The 22,892-nt window shown below is 56.1% G+C and overlaps 1 protein-coding gene across 8 annotated transcripts in view; it reads left to right on the forward strand.

Annotated features, from left to right (window-relative positions):
* Positions 1-22,892, forward strand: part of UNKL (unk like zinc finger) — a 45,067-nt gene that overhangs the window by 19,449 nt on the left and 2,726 nt on the right. For 3 of the 8 annotated variants that reach the window (XM_060079404.1, XM_060079407.1, XM_060079408.1), the window contains 7 exons: positions 193-278; positions 6,862-6,924; positions 12,678-12,855; positions 20,247-20,339; positions 21,161-21,388; positions 21,979-22,181; positions 22,268-22,525. In XM_060079404.1, the coding sequence (XP_059935387.1) occupies positions 193-278; positions 6,862-6,924; positions 12,678-12,855; positions 20,247-20,339; positions 21,161-21,388; positions 21,979-22,181; positions 22,268-22,525 (1,109 nt within the window). The other 5 variants (XM_060079405.1, XM_060079406.1, XM_060079411.1 and 2 more) reach the window with 5 other exon arrangements.

The raw sequence follows: 22,892 nt of genomic DNA on the forward strand, positions 1-22,892 counted from the left end.
CTTTCTGCTGTTGGAGTCGTTCATAATTCGCTCTGGAAGACACCAGGGTCCCATGCGGTCAGCTCGGCTCACAGCGGCTCTGGCCGACCCGTTAGAGACTAGCGCACGCTTGCCCTCCCTGATCTGTGGGGTCTCTTTAACCAAAGTCTCAGCCAGCAGCCACTCAAAGCCCGCCACCCGCTTTCTCGGCAGAGAGTCTTGGAATGGCCAGCGACTGGGGCTGCCGAGACCTCACCTCCACCAGCGGCCCTGCGGCCCCCAGCGGGCAGCCCGGACATGTAAGTGGACGGCGTCCCGAGGAGGGTGCCCGCTCTGCTGTTTGGTTTGAATCCAGTGTTAGGTACACGGATGGATGTGATCTCTGGGTGACATGGTTGGAGGCGGCCTGCCTGCAGGGTTGGCGGCTCCTTATAGAAGAGTCTAGAAGAATCCTGGCTGAGTCCTGGCCCGGGTGTACTTGCCCGGCCTTGCCTTTTGCCAGACATGCACATATTGGCCATGTGCGAGGCGTGGTCTCTGGCTGAGTGTGAAGAGGGGCCCCGAGTCCAGGGGGACCCCTGAAGGGCAGGAGAGGTGGGTCCCCAACAAGGTGCGAGGGCAGACCCAGGCGTCTCAGATTTGTGCAGTGAGAGATGGGGGGCCTGGTGGGTTAGGACCCTTGTGCCCGTGCAGGTGGAGGGGACAACGGGGGGCTCCATCCTGCGTCCCGTCAGTCGCTCTGGCGTGGTCGTGGGCATGGTTGTGGGCTCCTTGGCTCTGCCTTACGTCTCTGAGGATGATCCTCTTCCTCGCACGTGGTTTTATCTGTCGTGTTGGTGTCATTGAGGAGGTGGCCGCCTGGGATTGGTTCTAGGAAGGAAACTGGAAAAAACTCAGGTGTTTCCCTGCCCTGTCTTTCTTTCCACTTGGTGCTTTTCTGAAAAAAGAGAAGGACAGGAAAGGTGAGGACAGCTGAGGTGGGGTTTGCTTAGAGGAGCCCTGCCAGGCACACAGTTCATCACTGCTTCAGCACGGAGGAGCATTCGGGACCACCAGTCTCTTCCAGTAGCAGAGCCGGCGCTTGGCAGAGGCAGAAGCTAGTCCCCTCCTCACCTTCTTGGTGGCTCCCAGGGGGTGTGACAGTCGTGGTTTCAGGTGGTGGTCAGAGGGCCACTGGCTTGGCTCCCACTGAGGGCCAGGGTAGATGGATCCTTGGTGTGGCTTGTACCTGAAGAAGCAACAACCAGGTTGTTTGGACGGGGAAGCTGGGACCCTGCAAGAGGCGCCTCCGGCTGCTGGGCGGTGCCAGAACAGCGTGCCCACACCTGCAGACAGACTCTCAGGGCATCCTTTGTCTTCTGTTAATTATTTTGCAACTTAAAAGTCACCGTGCTAGAACACATAGTGGGTGCCAGGGCTGGGAGAGGGGTGGCAGTTAGAGCTCAGCGGGGAGGGTTCCTTTGTGGATGGAAATGTCGTGGAACTGGATAGAGGTGGGGTTCGCACAACATCATAAATGTGCCAAATGCCACTGAATCCTTCACTTTTAAAAAATTACTCTTATGTTGTGTGAATTTTGCCTCAGTTTTTAAAAAAACTAAAAAAAGTAATGAAGCATCCTGTTTGGGGGTGGCTCTGACTATTCGGGCCCAGGACGTGGACAGCCTCAGGGCAGGCCTGGCAACACCATCTTCCTGCATGGTGTTGGGCTCCAGCTGTGTGTTGGGCGACTTTGGCTGAGCGGGGGCCCTGGTTTTGTCCCTCTCAGGTCTCCTGTTGCAGCAGCCCCACAGGGAGGGCCCGGCAGCCCTGCCAGGTCTGAACGGGAAGATCGTGCAGGGGAGGGCATTGTGCTTGGCGCGGGCGGGAGGGGTGGGTGGCGAGGTTCTCATTCTCTACTGGTTGCCCCCTCCATCTTGAGTATATTTGTTTGTGAGGATTGTCACAAGTCCCGAATCCAGCCTTGTGCACAGTGGGCGTTCCCGCTGCTTCCTTTTCAGTGTAGAGAGAGTCTGGATGAACAGACAAACCATGAACCTCACCACACATACTTCACCCTGGTGGGGGAGAGATGCCTGGAGTCTCATCACCTGTAGATGTGGTCCTGGGTTTGAGGAGTCTGTCTTGGGTTTGAATCCCTCCTCTACAACCGGGGAGAGGGAAGCGGCTTCCCCACTGCTCGCTTCCGGCTGTGGGGCCCACGTAGCTGTGCGTCGGCTCCTGCTGCCGGCACCTTCTCCTCACTGTGTCCAGAACTGGCCACATCACGTGACCTGCTGGCATCTCTCAACAGAAACACATTGTGAAATAATAGAAAATATGTATATTGGTCTCTTCTCCCCCCGGTTCCTCACACAGGACTCCAAGACCCTCATAATTCTTTTGTTCCAGTGAGGTGACTCTTGGTGGGCTCCTGGATGGGGCTGGTCACAAGAAAGACCAGGTGTGATTAGAAGCCTGGAACTTTCAGCCCTACCCCCATCCTCTGGGGAGGGGGAGGGGGCTGGAGATGGAGTCAATAATGGATCGTGCCCACGTGATGAGCCTCCATAAAAGTCTCTAAAGTATGAGGTTTGGAGAGCATCCAGGTTGGGGAACACATCCATGTGCAGGAGGGTGGCACACCCCAGCTCCACGGGGACAGAAGCTCCTGCACTTGGGACCCCTCCGGACCTTGCGCGGAGTGCCTCTTCACCTGGCTGTGCATCTGTGTCCTTTATCACATCCTCTATTGCATAATGAGCCAGTAAACAGAGTTACATGTTTCCTTGAGTTCTGTGAGCTCTTGTACGTGTTTCCTGGAGTTCTGTGAGCTATAGTACAATGGCTTGGGTTCCATTGTAGATGGAACCCAAGGAGGGGGTCATGGAAACCCTGGTTTACAGCTGGTCGGTCAGGCGCACAGGTGACAGCTTGGGACTTGGATTGGCGTCTGAGGTGCAGGTGTATCTCGTGGAACAGCCCTCAGCCTGTGGGGTCTGTTCTGCCTCTGGGTAGCGAGTGTCACAGAGGAGTGTTTCCTCTTCACCAGCCGTGACTTTAGCACAACCTTTCTGCGTGCTGCCTCTCATGTCTGGCTGCAGACGCAGCTGAGTTCCTTTGGTGAGGCAGGGAGCTGGGCTGCTCTCCTGGGTGATGCCCACCCTGCTCCCCGGGTCAGGCTCCCAGCCCCACAGCTGCTTTAGGCAGGGTGCACCTGGATTCGCCCACCTCACAGGTCCTCAGTTACCCTGAAGTGGGACTTGAGTGTGTCAGTGTAACCGTTTCAGAATGAACAGCAGCGCCTCGTGTGGCCACCACCTCTGCTCGTCCTTATGTGAGACAGAACTCACTCAGGTGGGCCTAAGGCCAGGACTGGAAATTGAGGGAGAAGTTAAAATCCTCCAAGAAGTTACCGAGTCCGTTGTACTGCTCACCGCATGACAGGCCAATAAGTCGAAAGATGAGTTGTTGGGGCAAGGAATAGCAACTTTATCCGGAAAGCCAGCAGACCGGGAGGACAGTGGACTAGTGTCCCAAAGAACCCAGTTAGAATTCAGGCTTCTTTTGTACTAAAAGGGGAGGGGGTATGGTTAGTTGTTGCGAACTTCTTGGAATCCTTTGTTCTCAAAGCTGTCCACATAGGTCTGGTCACGTTCCTATAAACCTCCAACAAGATAAATGTTATGCTCTGTTTTGCAACTTTTTATCTCTACATGAATGGAAAAGTGATAAACCTATAAAGGTCCGAACTTTGAGAATGGGCTCTCCTGTGTATTTCAGGCTATAGGCAACATTCTTTTAGTGATTAACTTGTAGCAAAAGCAATAGAATACAAAGGTTAAAGCAAAAGAAACAATCCAATATGGAGTCAGATTTGTTCTTCCCTATTACAAAGTTTCCGTTAAAAGATTCAAGCAAAGTGTTTCAATGTGGAACATCCAGTCTTCCCCTGGAGGACCACGACACTGGAACTGGGAACTGGCTCGTCCTTCTGCCTGACATTTTCAGCACATGCTCAAATAGATTTTGAGCATCCAAGAATCATGTGGGATCTGAGGTGCTGGGGTCAGCTCGGGCCGCCTCTGGGCATGGGTTCAGGGGCATGTGGTTTGGTTGTGACCCTAAGGGAATACGTCGATTGGGGTGTTTGGAGAAGCTCGGACCTCAGCATGGGTCTCGCTGTCCCAAACGAACCGTTTTTGTTTAAAGTGGGGGTGAGGAATAGAGGACAGCTTCCCTTCCCCATTTTCCTGAATCTCAGTCAACTTTGACAGCATAACTGAACTTAAGTGAAAGAACTCTGTGCTCTGTCCGGGGCAAGCTGCTCTCACTGGCCTCCCTCTTGCCCCGTTCCAGAACATTCACGCACAGCTAGGTGCCTGCTCAGCGCACCTGAAAGCTCCTGTGTGATGGTGGGTTGCTGACATTGCAGAGCATGAGCTCCCCTCCCTGCCCAGCACAGGTGCAGGCCCAGGGAAGAGTCAGGAGGGGCCCTGGACGGGGACAAGGCCCCACACAGGAGCTCTGGGACTTTATCCTGAAGGCGAGCAGAGCTGTTTGAGGGCAACCTGGTTTCTTCATAATGTAGCTTCTCCTTTGAGCGAGGGTCTTAGGTCTCTGGTCAGGGCCTTCGGAGGCCAACAACCAAATTGGGGTGGGGGGGTCACTTCTGGGTGAAAGGAATACAAGGAAACCAGAGAAACCAGGACAGGCTCAGAGTTGAGCTGGGTGTCGGGCATCAGGCAGGAGGAAGGGGCCCCAGTCAGGGCCTGTGTGGACATGGCTTCTTCTCTGCCTTCTGGGAGTCTTCTGGGTCCTTCTACAAATCCAGAAACCAAACAAGGAAGGAAGGGATGACCTGAGCCACTGCCACAAGTTCCAGTTCACTTATCATAAGATTAGGCACAAAAATCAGAATAACACTCAGATCTAAAGAACGTTTTGGTGCAGTTTGTTTTGTTTTTTGTTTTTGTTTTGTTTTGTTTTGTTTGGCTGCGTTGGGTCTTCGTTGCTGCGTGTGGGCTTTCTCTAGTTGTGGCAAGCGGGGGCTACTTTTCATTGTGGTGAGTGGGCTTCTCATTGCAGTGGCTTCTCTTGTGGAGCACGGGCTCTAGGCACATGGGCTTTGGTAGTTGTGGCATGCAGGCCCTAGAGCACGTGGGCTTCAGTAGTTGCATCACGTGGGCTCTAGGGTGCGTGGGCTTCAGTGGTTGTGGCACGTGGGCTCAGTAGTTGTGGCTCGCAGGCTCTAGAGTGCAGGCTCAGTAGTCATGGCACATGGGCTTAGTTGCTCTGTGGCATATGGGATCTTCCTGGACCATGGATTGAACCCATGTCCCCTGCATTGGCAGACAGATTCTTAACCACTGCACCACCAGGGAAGTCCCTTGGTGCAGTTTTCATGCTTATGTTTGAGAGTACAGTTCCTGAGCTCTGCAGGCAAAGCCATCCTTGTGCAGTTTCCCCAGAAGGTGGCTCATGGGAGTCAGGATTTTTACATGTGAGGGAGAGGAAAAAAACTGTTCCCTCGGGCTTCCCTGGTGGCGCAGTGGTTAAGAATCTGCCTGCCAATGCAGGGGACATGGGTTCGAGCCCCGGTCCAGGAAGATCCCACATGCCACGGAGCAACTAAGCCTGTGCACCACAACTACTGAGCCTGTGCTCCAGAGCCCACGAGCCACAACTCCTGAAGCCTGGGCGCCTAGAGCCCGTGCTCTGCAACAAGGGAAGCCACCGCAGTGCGAAGCCCGCGCACTGCAACGAAGAGGAGCCCCTGCTCGCCGCAACTAGAGAAAAGCCCGTGCGCAGCAACGAAGACCCAACACAGCCAAAAATAAATAAATTAAATAAATTAAAAACAAGAACAAAACTATTCCCTCTATCCATTTAGGTTTAGTGTCTGGGGTCCCGCAAATTAAACTGACCAAAGGCAAATTAACTGGAGAAAATGTTTATTACTTATTCATTTGGAGCCTAGACCTCTGGGGGCTTATCTACCCTTTTAACAAAGAGCGATAAATTGTGGAGAAGTGACAAGACAAAAGGGGTTTCTGCTTACAGGGAACTAAATTTGGGAAGGTAAAGATATGGGGGAAATAAGGGAAGATGAGGGTTATTTTAGTGAGTTTGTTGTGAGGCTCAGCCTCCTGCAGTCCTTTGGGTGATTAGCGTTCTCAGGTGGTTAAGCTGTTCCCTTCCTCTTGGGAGGGAAGGGATCACCTTTATGAAGGGAAATTTATAGGCTGTCTCCAGGCAGAAAGGGGGAGGGCAGAGAATAGCCTTCCAGGAAATCATCTGTCTCAGGTGTTGGACTTGCCACGACTTTCCCCGCTCTGGAGATGCAGCCCTGCCTGGGAGGCTCTGTTTGGGGTTCACCATTGTGGGTTCAGGGAGCTCTCACCTGCCTTCACACGGACCAGCAAGGAGCGCAGAGATCCACATCAGGTGTAGGAACTGGAATCCAAGAAAACTGATGCAGAAGCAGCAGATTTGAAAGCCTTTCTGTTTCATGGACTTCAGTCCTTGGCCTTTTCTTTTTCTTTTCCCCCCTTTAATTTGTTTGTTTGTTTATTTTTGGTATGTTGGGTCTTTGTTGCAGTGCATGGGCTTCACACTATGGTGGCTTTTCTTGTTGAGGAGCACAGGCTCTAGGCGCACAGGCTTCTAGAGTGCAGGCTCAGTAGCGTGGCGCACAGGTTTAGTTGCTCCACGGCATGTGGGATCTTCCTGGATCAGGGCTCGAACCCGTGTCCCCTGCATTGGCAGGCGGATTCTTAACCACTGCGCCACCAGGGAAGTCCTAGTCCTCGGCCTTTTCTACCTTCCGAGCAAAGCTTAGGTCTCTGTGTGTTTTTAATCAGCTGCTTTTTCTTCCAACAGCCAGTGCTTTTTCTGTTGCAGGCAAAGCGGAGAGATTCACCTGCTGAAGGCAGCCAGAAGGCCAGCGAGCAGGACAGTAAGCAGGTACTACCCGAGGCGAGATTTCACGTTCTCTTTGCAACTAGACCGCTGCCTGTGTAGCCCATCACTTACCCCTGACTTATGCCGTGACCTGGTTAACATCCATTTGTAAAGCAGCTACATTCTTATGTTCTTCTTAAAGTCATCTGTTCCATGTGTCCTTTGTTTTAATGTTTTAAAAAGTGTGCCGTACCTTGGAAACAACAGAACCAAAACCTCTTAGAGTTTCCCCCACGGGGAAATAAGAGGTGCCCTTCGTGGCCCTTCTGTGTGAGTGTCCCCGGGGCAGCCGTGACAAAGCTCCACAGACCGAGGCTTAAACAACACGCAGTGATTCCGTCCGGAGCCCGAAGTCGGAGACGAGGGTGTCAGCAAGGTTGGTTCCTTCTGGGGACCTCCGTTCTCCGCCTGCAGGCGCCGTCTTCTGTGTCTGTGTCTGTGTCTGTCTCCAGTGGTCCCTTTTCCATCAGGACATCAGTGCTATTGATCAGGACCCCCCCCCATCAACCGCGTCTTAACTTGATTCCCTCGGTAAAGACCCTGACTCTAAGCAGGTCCCGTTCAGAGGTGCTGGGGGTCAGGACCCCAACTTCTGAGTTTTGGGGGCACAGTTGAGCCCATGGCAGCGTCCAGGGTGAGCCTGGCTTGGTCTCCCTCTCTCGGGTCACAATCTGGAGTAGTTTTCACCTCTGAGGGAACTAGTGATCAGGAACTAGTGATCAATGCATTCTTTCTCCTCCAAGGGAGGCTACATGGGGGCTTCCCGCCGTGCCCCCCCCTCGCCCCCGCCCCCAGGCTTCTCCTGAGTCAGGCCCTTTCTCTCTGTTCTGTGCGACATAGCTTCCTGTACGCTTGGTAAACCAAGTTGTTTGAGAAACAGGTTTTTTTCTCTGGACACAAGGATGCTTGTTTTCCTATCACTGTAAAAAGGCAGAGGGAGCTTTACACGCTCTGGAAGGCCTGGACTTGGCAGGATGTGCAGCGAACACTCACTCTCTCTGGCCGCTTGTCACCTGTCTCTGCTCTGAGCTTTATTTTAAATTCCCAAGTGGACAGGCCCTCACAGTTCCTTTTCTTCTGGTTTTCTTAGTGCCCTGAGGGTACCTCCTGGGGGATTTTTCACAGCAAGATGTTCAGGCACTTTTTTTCCATTAGAAGATTCTGAAGCACATTTTTAAAATCAGCAGGGTGGTTGAAAGTAAAAATACAACCCAGTTATCTTGTCATTTTTTTTTAAAGAGATTGAAATCGAGAAGTTGTTCATTAAGAATCTGAAACATGAAATGTTAACAGTAGTGTAGCCAACAGAGTATGTGGCCGCAGTCTCAGGGCTGAGGAGGAAGGGCCTGGAAAGGAGTGGGGCTCACGGCAGGGGAGCCCAGGAGGGCTGGGAGGTTCCCGGTGTGCGAGCTGCCCTCCCCCTTGGGCGCTGTGAGTAGACTGGCCAAGTTCATCCGCCAGCCAGCGCTCACCTGCACCCAGAGACCCCCTCCATCCTGTCCCGAAGCCAGGCCCGGTTGGAAAGCCAGAGGGCCCCTAGGCCAGGTTAACAGCATTTCCCCTGGGACCCCCGAGGTTCCCGCTCTGAAGGGTCAGCTGGAATGCCCAGTGGACGCCGTGGCTGTGAGGCCAGCCTGGTGGCTCTCTCGGGTGAACGGTGCTCAGCTGCTGCTCCAGGGACCCCTTCCCTGCATGTGGGCGCCATCCGCTCTGGCGGGAGGAGAATGCTGGCCACCTGTCCCTGGGACCTCCCATCTCCTCTGAGGCGGCCGCAGGACCCCATGTCCCTGGGCCTCAGCAGCAGCTCTTGTTTCTGGGGCTTCGATCGTTGGGTCAGAGTGGGGAGCACAGGGCGTGTGGTGTTTTCCTTGATAAACTGAGGTGGTTCAGTTCGCTGGTTAGCCCGGCCCACTCCCCAGTGTCCGTCTTCCTTCCCAGGGGGCCCCTTCCTTAGACACCCCCTGCTTGCCGGGCGGCACTCGGTGGTTCCTGCCGAGGAAAGCAGCTCCGTGCTGTGGCTGCCCATCGCTGCAGAGTCCAGGCTCCAAGACCATGGAGACAGTGTCCACGGTGCGCAGACCCCAGCCCTCCAGGACTCGCTCTGTCCCACCCTGAGAGGCAGCCAGTGGTATCGCCCGTGAGAGCAGTGCAATTGAGGGACTCAGTTCTCAGCGAACAGGCGGGCTTTCCAAGTTGTCAGTCTGATGAGTCCCCAGGTCACCCCAAGCTTCCCCTAGCACACGAGTGTGTCTCTGCTACTAAGAAACAGGCAGATGGGGAAGCTTCCTGACTTCGGGATTGGCAACAATTTCATGGACGTGACACCAAAAGCACAGGCAACAGAAGAGAAAATAGATGAATGAGACTCATTGAAATGAAACACTTCCGTGCATCAAAGGACACTGTCGACAAACAGAGTGAAAAGACAGCTCATGGAATGGGAAAAATACCTGCAAATTACTTATCTGATAAGGGGTTAATATTCAGAACATAGGACTCCTACAACTCGACATCAACAAAACAAGCAACCTGATTAAAAAGGGAAAAGGACTTGAGTAGACATTTCTCCAAAGAAGATACACAAATAGCCCACAAGCACATGAAAAGATTCTCAATACCAGTGGTCTCTAGGAACATGCAAACCAAAACCTCCATGAGGTACCACTTCATGGCCATTAGGGGACAGCTGCTATTAAAAAAGCAAAACAGAGAGTAACAGGTGTTGGCAATGATGTAGAGAAACTGAAGCTTTTTTGCATTGCTGTTAAGAATGTAAAATGGTGCAGCCGCTGTGGAAAACAGTATGGTGTTTCCTTGAAAAATTAAAAATAGAATTACCTTATGATCCAGCAATCCCATTTCTGGGTATCTACCCAAATGAATTGCAAGCAGTGTCTCGAAGAGGTATTTGGACACCCGTTTTCACAGCAGCATTATTCATGAAGCCAGAAGGTGTGAGCAACCCAAGTGCCCATTGGCGGATGAATGGATGAGCATAATGTGTTCCATCCATACAGTGGAATATTATTCAGCCATAAAAAGGAAGGAAATCCCATCACATGCTACAACACGGATCAACCCTGAAGACTGTGTTAGCTCAGGCTGCCATAACAAAACACTAGACTGGCTGGCTAACATAACGGAAATTTATTTTCTCACAGTTCTGGAGGCTGGACATCCAAGATCAAAGTGTAGGCAGGTGTGGTGCAGACGGCTGGCGTCTTGCTGTGTGCCTGCACATCCTTTCCTCTGTGCCCGTGCATCCCTGGAGTCCCTTCCTCTTATAAGGACACCAGACCTATTGGATCAGAACCCCCTCTTATGACCTCATTTAACCTGTCACCTTAAAGGCCCGATCTCTAGATACAGTCACATTGGAGGTTAGGGCTTGAACATTCGGATTTTGGGGGGACACAGACATTCAGTCCATAGCAAAGACATTATGCTCAGTGAAATAAGCTAGATACGAAGGACAAATCCTGGGACTTCCCTGGCGGTCCAGTGGTTAAGACTCCTCACTTCCACTTCCAGGGGTGAGGGTTTGATCCCTGGTTGGGGAACCAAGATTCTACATGCTGCGAGGAGCAGCCAGCCATACCGTGGGATGCCCCCCACCCCATACAGTGGGATCCTGTATGATCCTGCTTATATGAGGTCCCTGCAGCTGTCAAATTCATAGAGACAGAGAATGGAAGGGTGGGTGTCAGGGGCTCGGGAAGGGTGGGGAGTTAGTGTTTAATAGGACAGAGTTTCCGTCTGGGAAGATGAGAAAGTTCTGGAGATGATGGTAGTGATGGCTGCACAGCTGTCAGTGTATTTAACACCTGCTGGATTGTACGCTTAACAGTGGTAAGATGGTCAATGCTGTGTTCTGTGTACTTTACCACGAAAAAAGAGAAACCGTGCAGACAAAGCTGGCGTGAGGAGGGGCACAGCCCCCCCATTTTGCTGTGTCATGTCTGGCTCCCCTGGTGACAGAGACCCCACTCTCCACCCATCCTGGTACATCTGTAACCACCGTGGGTGGCCTCAGGGAAAGGACCAACCAGGATGTTGTCATCGATTTTCAGGACAAAGTGTCACCTGATGTCTTCAAGGGGGCACGTGTTCCTGCAGTATTAATTTTTTGGGTGGGTGAAGTCACGGCAGCTCCCAGCCAGGCTCCATGCGTGGGGTTTAACATGGGGTGTCTGCAGTGCCATGGGTAGGTTCCTGCCATTCCTGCCTCGCCCGGGGACGGGGCAGTGGCTGTGGCGGGAGAGAGGAGGAAGGCCTGTGGTCACACCTCCCACGGCTGGAGGGATGGAAAGCCGGGTTGTGGATGGGCAGGTGGGCCCACCTCTGAGCTGAAGCCCAGGGAGAGCTGGGGGACGTTGCTCTCCAGACCTCTGTAGTTTGAGTTACTATTTTTTTAAGTTTTAGTCTCAAGCATACAATGGTGCCAGGGTCTCTGCAGTCATGGAGCAATGGGTTATCACCTGGGGCCTCTCTTGAGCAAAGCCAGTTGCTGGGGGTAGACCGTGGACGCCAAGAAGGAGGCCTCAGGGCTGGGAACACTTGCTCGGAGAAGCTATTCTGTGCCAGATTGGTCTCTTACACACTGTTCAGTGAATTTCCTTTTTATTATGAGAATTTCACTAGGAACCCCACCTCCTGCACTTGGTCTTATAGCACCCCTTCCCTCCCCCTCACCACGGTTAACTTTTCCTGTATTATTTTGAGGCAAAACCCAGATGACGTACCATTTCACTTTAGTATAGCTTCTGACTCCTGATTTCCTAGCAACCTCTGAGTGTGCACCCAGACATGACTGTGTATGGTGTGGAAAGCCCTGAGGTCTGACTTCGTAGGTCTGTCCTGGTTCATTTTTATCACATCCTTTTCTGTGCACAGTGCCGTCCACGTTACTGGCTATTCATCCAAAATTGTGCCAATTCTTTTAATCTATCAAATAAAGATAATGTGAATTGTCCCAATCTTTTTCTTTTGTTGGGTAACGAGGTCAGAGGATTATTATTATTTTTTTCTAAATTTATTCTATTTATTTATTTTTGGCTGCTTTGGGTCTTCATTGCTGCACGCGGGCTTTCTCTAGTTGCAGTGAGCAGGGGCTACTCTTTATTGCGGTGCGCAGGCTTCTCATCGCAGTGGCTTCTCTTGTTGCGGAGCATGGGCTCTAGGCACGCGGCTTTAGTAGTTGTGGCATGTGGGCTCTAGAGCTCAGGCTCAGTAGTTGTGGCGCACAGGCTTAGTTGCTCTGCGGCATGTGGGATCTTCCCAGACCAGGGCTTGAACCTGTGTCCCCTGCATTGGCAGGTGGATTCTTAACCACTGCGCCACCAGGGAAGCCCCTCACAGGATTATCTTATCGACGTCTTCAGAAGCAGTGCTGGCTGTCTGCTCACGTCTGTGGTGGGTTGTTTTTAGGCTGCCGCATCTGCTTGTGAACGCCCTTCTCTGAATCTTTATTATCATGATTCTTATTATCATCATTAGATGGGACACTCCCTGGATACATTTGTTCCTGTCCCTGGGTGATCGACAGCTCATGATTCTGCTGTCACAGTTATTGTAACTAACCAGATGTTTGAAGCCCCTCTAGAATCTGGAAAAGTAGTCGACTTTCTTTGTTTTGTTTTGGGGATAAAAGCGGGCCAGCCCATCCGTCTCAATTCTGTCATTCTCTGTCACTGTGCTGCCATCACGTTGCTGTCCCTGAGCAGGGCGCTGGCTCATCTTGTTATGTCTTTGCACAGAGCCACCTGGCGGTGTTGGCGGTGGGTCACCCCCTTGCTCCCAGCGTGAGTTCCAGCCTCGCATCCAGCCTGGCATCCAGCACTGGCTCAGGCGGCTCCTCTCCCACCGCTCTGCCCACTGTCTCGGCTCGTGCCCACCCTCTTGACCCCACTGGCAGCGCCGTCGAGGCGGTCCCAGGTAAGTCCGGGGCTCTGCTCACATCTCCCTGATGCCTCTTTGCACTTCCCTTGACGCCTTCCAGTATGCATGGTGAATGCTCATGCTCAGTTTGTAGAAGAGCGTTTTCGGTCACTTGCCACTTTGGCTGTGTTGCCCGTGGTCTAGGAAATGCCTGCCTCGCTGGGGGCCTTGGGCTGCAGAGGGGATGAGGAGCCCTCAGGCGGGGCAGCTGGACGGGCCCCACAGGGCAAGGCAGGGTGGGCAGTGCCACCCAGCCTGAGACCACCAAGAACAGGAGGCTTCAGAGAAATGAAATGGGGGTTGTGAGGGGTGGTGAGGGCACCTGAAGACGGGGGATGGTGACAAGAGTGAGGAGTGCAGATGAGGTCACAAGGCATTGGCACGGCTACCGGCTGCAGAGGGGTTCTTGGCCGCTGGGAGTCCTTGAGGGTTTGTGGACTGATGACTGGTGTGATTGGACCCGGGGGACCTGTCTGGCAGCTGGATGGAGGCACAGAGCTCAGGTTGGGGCTGTTGTGAAAGCTAAGGGAAGAGTGGAGCTGGCGGGCGAGACGGTGCCTGCCAGGGCCATACGGGTCACCTGGCCCTCTCAGGCCACATCTCGGTGCACCTGGCTACTACACCAATAATACTGGCCAGTTTTGGGAAGTAACGGAATCCTCAGAACTGCCCTCTGGCCCCAGGAGGAGGGCCCTTGCTGGCCTTTCTGCTGTTGGGACCCAGGACCCAGAGTGCACACCCCACCCGCTTTGGGGCTAACAGGTGTAGACTGGATTGTTTTTCCATGTAGTTTCATTGAGGTTGTATCCTTACTAATACACTGCATGAATAGAAGGGGTAAACTCTGAAATAAACAGGTGCTGGTTCCAGATTTCCTGTGTTTAATGGATTCAGTGGAATCATTTCAGGGCCACTGGGCAGGTTCCTTTCTTTTGCCTTCCACTTCATATGAACAGGCGGGAACCTCCGGAGTTCATTGCCGGGTGGCTGGCAAAGGGTGGAAAGACTAGATCGACTGTGGAGGGACCTCAGGGCTGTGGGCAGCTGACTCTACGTGACCTCCGAGGGCAGGGTCACGGCCTGTTCATCCTGACCCGCATGGCGTTGGGATGAGCGTGTTTTACCTGAGTGGGGTCCGGCCTGAGCCGCGGCAGGTGGGCAGGGTGGAAGCAACCGGCCGTTGGCAGGGCTCGGGACTTGCCGCGGAGACCCCACTTTAACCTGAACAAAGCAGCCCGGCCCCGCGATGGTTTTCGCACAACCTGGGTCCGGGGTCCCGGCACGCCGCCTCGCAGCGCCGGGAGGGGCAGGTGCTGGTAAGAGGAGGTGGCGTGCCCCGCCGGGGGCCCATACACCGGGCCTTGGAGATGCGGGGATCCGAGGACAGGGAGCCGCGCGCGGGGCGCGAACACTCTCACCAGCCCGCACAGCGCCAGCCAGGTGCGACGGGGCAGGGCCAGGGGCGGGGCAGCCTAAGGCTTGTGTCACCGGGGTGGGGTGGAGTATGCGGGGGGCGGGGGCATCCCGAGGCTTGCGTCACCGGGGCGGGGCAAGTTGGGGGCGGGGAGATCTAACAATTGCGTCACCAGGGGCGGGGCCGGCGCTGGCCGGGCGGGGCGAGGGCCGTGTTTGAATCGGCGGCGGTGGCGGCGGCGGCGGCAGCAGCGCGGGGCGCCGGACGCCGGGACGGTGAGTCAGCATCGTCAGTCCCGCGCCGTCAGGGTGCGGGTCGTCGTTACCCGGAGCTGCAGATAGAGCGGTGCGCCAACTCTCTGTGCTAGGTGCGCCTTCCTCCGCCCCAGGTGCGCCTTCCCTTCTCCCCAGGTGGGCCAACTCCCGTCCCTCCAGGTGGGCCAAATCCGCTCCCATGTGAGGTGCGTCTCCCCCTCCTCCCCTCCCCCCGATCTTTCACCTCCCCTCCCGGTGCTCCTTTTACCGGTCTGCGGTACCCGCGCCCCGGGCCAGGTGTGACAGCCAGGGAGGGGTTGGTACCAAGATCTTCGGGGTTGCGGAATGAGGCGAATACAAACATCCCCCCTTTAGGAACCTGCTCTGCAGAGGCGCCCGCTGCTTCCCTGCGTGGGCGCCAGCCGCGGGCTTCTCCAGGGAAGCCTGCATCGCCTAGCGGAGGGGGGTCTCGCTCCCCGATGAGGACGGGGTTCCTGCCTTGTCCTGCTGCGAATCGAATCGCCGCCTGCACTGTCGGAAACTCAGACCAGCAGTGAGCGGGTTTGCCAGGTGCTTCTCCATCCTCTAGTTAGGGGAAGGACAGCCCGCCAGGGGGCATCCTGCCCCCTCCCCGTGGGTGCAGGGGAGCACCCCCATGTCAGGGGTTCCCCATTCTGGCCTCTAATTCGAGCACTGACTGTGTGCATTGTTCCCGTGTGTCCCATGGTCCTGGGGACCTGAGCACCTCTTGAATGTGCTGTGTCACGTCGGGAACCGAGCTTTGCCAGGGCCATTACTCAGCAGCTTTCAGCTAATTGCTCGTTAACATCTGGGTGGTTACTGGTACTTCGGCAAGGCGGGCTCCGGGTCACATGGCACAGTTTACCTAACTGGGTTCACATAGATTTTGAGTGTTAAGTCAGTTCTTCCTTTAAGAGAACATCTCAGAAGACCTGGGTCTGATCTCAGGGAACAGTGGGGTGTGTAATAGGATAAGAGACATAGTGCTGGTGAAAAAGTGGGCCAGGACACCTCCTGGGAGCGCCAGTGACCGCCGCCACCCCCCAACCCCCGCCTCCGCAACACAGGCTGTGGTTTGTCAGGTGAGATTTGGCCCCTGTTGTGCCCTGCCTGCACCTGAGCGGGGCAGGGCAACAGGGCTGCCCCTTTATGCCGAGTCATTGGGTGGGGGTGGGGGAGTGGGATGAGATAAATCACTTCAAGGTGAGAAAAGTCTCCTGCACTCAGTTTATTTCCATCCATCTGTCCATCCCTTCCTTCATTTTATGTGCCTTTGTTATTCAAAAAATGTTTCTGGAACTCTGCCAGCTTTGAAGCAGACCACCCCTAATCTGATCCCACCACTCCAGGTGCAAAGGGCTAAGTCCATGTTGTCAGGTCCTCCTGACCAGCATGTCCAGGATAGGAGCTCAGGAACCCAGGCAGAGCAGATGTGCCAGGCCAGCACAGGGAGCGTGGGTGGTGGTGGCAGGTCAGGCGTGCAGTGGGTGGGTCAGGGTGCTTGCTGTCAGCGGGTGAGTCTGCACATCGGCCAGCAGTGGTCCAGGCCTGGGCTGGACCGCACAGTCCAGGTGATATGCAGGGATGGAGCAGGGGGTGATTCTGAGAAGGGTTTTGGAGGCTGGGCAGGAGTTTTCTCAGGACTAGTGGGGCTAATGGAAGCTGTGGCAGGCTATAGCCCACAGCAGTGTCATGGCTTAAAGACAAAGGAGGAGCCAGTGCTGGGGTGGGGAGGGGCAGGGTGGGAAAGGGTCCTGCTGGGGAAGTGTGGACTGGCTCACCGAGGGGTACATCCTTTCTGGGAGGCAGGACTCAGGACATGAGGGGGTTGGCATCACAGAAAGGTTACTCCTGGGACAGAGCAGGTCGGGGTGAGGGGACAGCCTGCAGAGATGGCTAGAGCTGGGAGCCCTAACTGGTGTGGGTCAGGGGATGAGGAGTTGAGGGCTCCGCTGGGCTTCTGCTCAGCATGTGGGCCCAGGTGCACCAGCTCGAAGGAGGCACCTGTGTGCGGTTTGATAAGGAGCCAATGCTGCAGTGGGGCCACTCCTGCTAGGAGGAGGCAGTGTGGCCGTGCTGGGGGATGGCTGGGGCGTCTGCAGGTGAGCACTGCAGAAGTCACCTGTGTCCAGGTGTGGACCAGGCACAGGAGGGGCTTCCAGGCTCCCATGGAGGGTGGAAGGGCCAGGAGGTGGCCCCAGGCAGGGGAGGGAAGAGGGACAGGGCTGCCTTTGACCGGAGAGGTTTGGGGGTACAGTGCAGGGCTGGAAGGCAAGGCTGGGGCAACAGTTTAAAGAGTGAGCTGGAAACTGGGGACAGCAAGAAGGAGGGGGTCACCCGACTAGGGGCAGATTTGGGTGAGGGGCTGCAGGGCCTGTGGTCATGTCCTGGGGAGCAGGTGGGAGCCAGAGGCTGTACCCTCTGTGTGGAGTTCACATTAACAGGAGACAGGTCTGTCTGTGGAGGGGTCCTAACAGGTCTGGGCCCCAGGTCTGTGGGAGGCACCCGTTCGAGCACAACAGCACGGCCTGGAGAGGACAGGTCGGTGTGTGTGGGGTGGTGTTTCCAGGTGGTCTCGATTGTTGTGAGTTAAATTATGTGCTCCCCAAAAGATATGCCTCTGCCCTAAACTCCCCGTCCCTGTACCTGGGAATGTGACCTTATTCAGAAACAAGTCTTTGCAGGGAATTCCCTGGTGGTCCAGTGGTTAGGACTCCACGTTTTCACTGCCACGGGCCTGGGTTCAATCCCTGGTTGGGGAACTAAGATCCTGCAAGCTGTGCGGTGCTGCCAAAAAAAAAGAAACAAGTCTCTGCAGATGTAATTAAGGTAAAATGAGGCCATTAGAATGGCACCTGATTTGATATGACTGGTGTCCTTATAAGAAGGAAATTTGGACACACAAACACAGGGTAGGGGACAGAGGCAGAGGTGGGGCTGGTGTGTCCACAAGCCAAGGAACGCCAAGGATTGCCAGCAGAAGAGGCAGGAGGGAGGGTCCCTGGAGCCTCAGAGGGAGCCCAGCCCTGTGCACCTTGACCTCAGCCTCTGGCCCCAGAGTGGATTTGCATGAGTGGAACTGTGTTGCTTGAGGCCGCCTGGTATGTGGTGCTTGGTTTTGGTGGCTCCTGGACACGAGTGGCCCTGTGTGCTTCTAGATGTCGGGAGGAGGCATGCTGGGGAGCAGGAGGCATGCTGGGGAGCAGGAGGCACTTGCTGCAAAGAAGCGTTGAGAAGCAGGGCCGGGAGCGGGCACCCACAGAGGGGAGTGGAGCCCCCAGGAGGAAAGGGGGACTGTGCAGGCCAGGGGCGGGTGCTGCCCCCACAGTCCCAGACCTGCTGGCTCCCTGAGGGGCTCGGGTCGGTCTTTTCATCCTGTCACCACTCTTGCATCAGGCCACCTTCTAGTCCCCTCCATCCTTGGATGTGGTCATCGGGTGCGTCACATGAAACTGTTGGCGGGGCTGGTCCAGCTGTGCCCGCGCTATTGTCACAGTTGGGACAGCGCTGTGAGCAGCGCTTCACATCTTTCTGCCGCTCCCCCAGGACTGAGGAGCTTGGGGTGCTGCCAGCCCAGGGCCTGCATTGATGTCCACAGTGTCCGGTGTCACAGGCTCAGCTCCTTTGGCCTCCTCACACCCCAGAGGAGAGGTGGAAACGCCAGGGGCCCTGGCCCGGTTGCCACCCTGTGTGTTCACCAGCCCTTCAAATAGTTCTTCCTGCAGTGCGGTACAGTTGGGGGGTCCCTCTGGGCCGAGGGAGCCTGTGCCCCATTCCGTGCTCCTGGCTGTCGTTGCCAGTGGGGCCAGGACCAGGTCGTGTCTGCAGGTGGCAGGGATGAAACCAGGAAGCAAACAGACGTGGGGCCCCCTCGTCTGCCTTCCCGGGTGCGCATGGTAGCCTCGCCCTGGGGCAGAAGCTGTGCTGGGACCCCAGTGGGCCGCTAAGCGCTGGCATCGGGTGGGAGCCCTCCCCATGGTTGGCTCAGTGGTCCCCATGGGGGCCAGGCAGGGAAGGGATGGGGCTGCCCATTGGGCTGGACCCCAAGTCTGCTCTGCATGTGTCTGGCTCCTGACTCCTCAGAAGACACACGTCTCCTGCCCCGTTTTTCCTCCTGAGTGTGGTGGAGGGTCTTTCATTTGAAAGGCAACAGCCCCCTCCCTGGGCATGGATCTCTCTGTTCCAGAGCCACAGTCTCATCCCCTTGCCTTCCTTTTTTTTTTTTTTAATAAATTTATCTGTTTATTTATTTATTTTTGGCTGTGTTGGGTCTTCGTTGCTGCCGTGGGCTTTATCTAGTTGTGGCGAGCGGGGGCTTCTCATTGCGGTGGCTTCTCCTGTTGCGGAGCATGGGCTCTAGGCGCATGGGCTTCAGTAGTCGTGGCGTGTGGCCTTCAGTAGTTGTGGCTCGCAGGCTCTAGAGCGCAGGCTCAGTAGTTGTGGTGCACAGGCTTAGTTGCACTGTAGCATGTGGGATCTTCCCAGACCAGGGATTGAACCCGTGTCCCCAGCATTGGCAGGCGGATTCCTTAACCACTGTGCCACCAGGGAAGTCCCCACCTTGCCCTCTTGACTCTTGGATCAAATGTGGCCACCCCAGCCTCCCAGCTCCTCCTTCCTCTGCTCCTGGGGGTCTGGCTGAGCCCCAGGGGGTGGGGGGGGCGTGGTCAGAGCTGAGCTTCCTCCTCTCTGGGGTGGGTCTGACTTGATGCTGCTCGTTGGGTTGGACACTGTCCAGGGACTCTGACACTTGGCACCAGGCAGCTGGGGGAGGGGCAGAGGTGAGAGGCTGACCCAGAGCAGGCAGTTCTGACGAGGGTCCCCGTGGTCCACCCCTGGGCTGGGGGCACTGAGTGCTTTTGTGGCCTCTTGAAATGGGACTTGGTTCATCTGACCAGGCGTCATGGGGCACTGAGGGGCCCTGCGGCCAGCAGGGGGCACGGGACTGGGCCACACAGGAGAGGCCCGCCTGCCTCCTGGAAGGGGTGCTTTGGGAGAGCAGACCCCAGAGGGCGGTTGGGGAGAAAGGTTCTGAGGTGGCAGAGCTCCTGTGTGCTGTGCCTTCAATGTCACCACGGTTTGCTGCAGACCTGCCTGTGACTTTGTGCTGGGGAGGTTTCTCTGGCCCCACGCTGTGTCCCAGGAGCTCCTGCAGCCCCTCCCCTTGGTTCCCAGGCCACAACTTCCCTGAGTCGACCCTGTGGGGCTGTGGGAACTTTGGGGGTTGGCAGGCCTGATTTTGGTCACCCCAAGACAGCTTCCTGCTTGGTGTCAGGTCCCCAGGGTACAGGACCCCAGGAGGGAGTGTCAGGTGGGGTCAGCGCCAAGGGGCCCATGTTCCATTCCCCTGTCCCTTTAACAGACAGGCCTGAGGGGCACCGAGGGCTGCAGCGGAACACCCAGCTCAGTGCCCCAGGGGAGAACGGATGTGGGTCTCTGCTGCGACCCGGCTGAGGAGGTCAGCGCAGGTGCCACCTGAGTAGTCCGTGAGCTGCTTTCCCCTGGACGTCGCCGTCCTGGAATTTTCTTTACTAGTCAAGCATGTTTACTTGGTCAGGTTTTACCAAATGATTAGAAGTTGAGTCAGTGAGATGAGGGCTGTGTTGCTGAGGCTAGTAGATTGGCCCCAAGCCCAGACGGGTCCCCTCCACCACAAGAGCCTGGCTTTCCCCTACCATGACGCCGGTTCTGTCCTGCAGGATCCTCTTTAGACCTTCACCTCGGCGACATCAGCCTCGTGCCCCCAGATAAGGACCTGGAGGAGCACGACAGCCGTGACCTCGGACCCACAGGTAGTGCCTGCACCCGGTGCTTTCCAGGGCCTTCTGTTGTGGCTCTAAGGTGGGAGGGGTCCTGTCTCCTCCCTGCCCCCCCAACCCTGAGGTCCCTGCAGAGGTGGGGGTCAGGCCTTCGTGGCCCTTCTGAGATGTATAACCACTGCATTGGCATGAAGACAAATGTGTTAACATTAGATACTGAATCATTCTGTTTGACCTAAAAGTTTATCTTTCTTCTGTTATTTTTTTTAAAGATTTATTTATTATTTATTCAATTAATTTATTTTTGGCTGTGTCGGGTGTTAGTTGAGGCATGCGGGATATTTCGTTGTGGTGCACAGGCTTCTCTCTAGTTGTGGCATATGGGTTTTCTCTCTCTAGTTGTGGTGCATGGGCTCTGTAGTTTGCAGCACGGAGGGTCTCTAGTTGAGGCGCCCGGGCTCAGTAATTATGGCGCGAGGGCTTAGTTGCCCTGAGGCATGTGGGATCTTAGTACCCTGACCAGGGATCCAACCCGCGTCTCCTGCATTGTAAGGTAGATAGATTCTTTACCACTGGACCACCAGGGAAATCCCTCTTCTATTATTAAAAGAAACCATTTCTGGGGGGCCCCAAAAGTACTGGGACCACCATGCCCATGGACAGGTCGGCCGGGCAGGGCCTAGTGGGTGTCTGAGCAGAGAGGGGTGCAGCCATACCTCTCTGGGTGGGGGTCCCCCCAGCACCCCCACCCCCGGTGTCCACCCGCTCCATCAGCTCGGAGCGGTGCTGGGGGATTCCTGGGGCAGAGGATCTCGCTCCGCCCCTTGCTAACCCGGCCCCTCCGCCCCACGCAGGTCAGCGGTCGCTGGGGGGCTCGGCGCCTGTGGCCATCCCAGGCTGTCTGCCCCGCTCCCCGTCCCTGCAGTCCTCGTCGTCCCTGTCCGCCTCCCCACTCGGCTCCTTCTCCCAGTCCCTGTCGGGGCCGCTCGTCTCCTCAGCCATGACGCCCCCCCAGCAGCCGCCAGCCCTCAAGTCGGAGCCCCGAGCGCTGGGCCCCCCAGCCCCGTCCTACAACTCCTTCGGTGAGCGGGGCTCTTGGGGCTCCAGGTGCGGGAGCCACAGCGTGGCCCATCCCATCCCCGTGTCTGCTGCTCGGCGCAAGGTGCCCTGGGCAAGGGGCCCGGGGTTTGCACCTGAACCTCTGTGGGGGTGTCATTGTGCCTGGGACCCCGAGCCGCTCTCGTGACACCACCACAGCGAGACCTGCCTCACCTGCAGGCTGCGGGGGTGTGACATCGCCAGAGACCAAACGCAGAACCAGACAGATTTGCAAAAACAGGAAACTTGATTTAAATTTCTTTCCTTAAAAAATGTTATGCGATCCGTTTTGTTTTAAGAGTTGATATTTTAAAGTATCTGTTTTAATTTCTAATGATACATGTATGTCAGTGGATGTCACCCATGCAAACAAAAACCCTTTGGGGTCCTCCAGATTCTAAGTGCATAAAGGGTTCTGGGACAAGAGTCTGAGCACTGCTGCCCCCACAATGCAGCCACAGAAACGGATTTGTTTCCTTTTCTGGTGGAGAGATTGGGGTCCCCAGAGCTTGCCGGGGAGATGCTTGTGAGGTCCCAGCACAAGCAGGCTGACATCCGGCTCCTCCACACTCAGGCTTGAATGGCGTCCCCGGCAGCATCTGGGACTTTGTCTCTGGCAGCTTCTCTCCCAGCCCGTCCCCCATCCTGAATGCTGGCCCCACGGCCCCTTCGGGCGCGAGTCCAAACAGTGCCGAGCTGGCCCGGGTCAGGCGGCAGCTGGATGAGGCCAAGAGGAAGATCCGGCAGTGGGAGGAGTCCTGGCAACAGGTGAAGCAGGTGAGGCTGGGGAGGGGCCGCTGCGCAGGTGAGACAGGCGCGTGTGGCGGCTGCCGGCCCCCGTCACTGCAGCCCCTGGGTTTCAGGCCTGTGATGCGTGGCAGCGGGAGGCCAAGGAGGCCAAGGAGCGGGCGCTCGCGGCCGACAGCGCCCGGCAGCTGGCGCTGCAGAAGAAGGAGGAGGTGGAGGCCCAGTTCCGACGGCTGCAGGAAGAGCTGGAGGGCCGGGGCTTGGCCTCCGTGCTCCCCGGGCTGCGTGGCTGTGGTGACATCGGCGCCATCCCCCTGCCGAAGCTGCATTCGCTGCAGAGTCAGCTGCGCCTCGATTTGGAAGCAGTGGATGGGGTGAGTCCGGGTCTCGTTTTCAGGGCACTGGAGGGGGTGCATGGAGCTGGTGGGGAGCCGGCTGAGCAGCTTCCGTCCACTCCCACCTCGCCTCCTCTTGGAGGCCATGCCCTCGTGGACAGGGGCCACGTCACCTCACGTGGCTGGAGCTCCGGTGTTGCCTGGGGCACCTCCCTGGGTCACTCTCCAGGGTCTCTGGTCACCCCCTTGCCTGGTGTAGTGTGAAAGCCGCTGCCCTCAGCTTAGTGCGAAAATCCTTCCACACCCGGGCATTTTGTTAGAACCTGGGGCATTGGGAAGGCTCCACAGCCCTGCCTCTCACACACCGTCCCCTCCCCGGCTCACGGCCCAGGCCGTTGGGATGCAC

This window comes from Mesoplodon densirostris, chromosome 16 (assembly GCF_025265405.1).
Source record: "Mesoplodon densirostris isolate mMesDen1 chromosome 16, mMesDen1 primary haplotype, whole genome shotgun sequence".
Classification (NCBI taxonomy): Eukaryota; Metazoa; Chordata; class Mammalia; order Artiodactyla; family Ziphiidae; genus Mesoplodon; species Mesoplodon densirostris.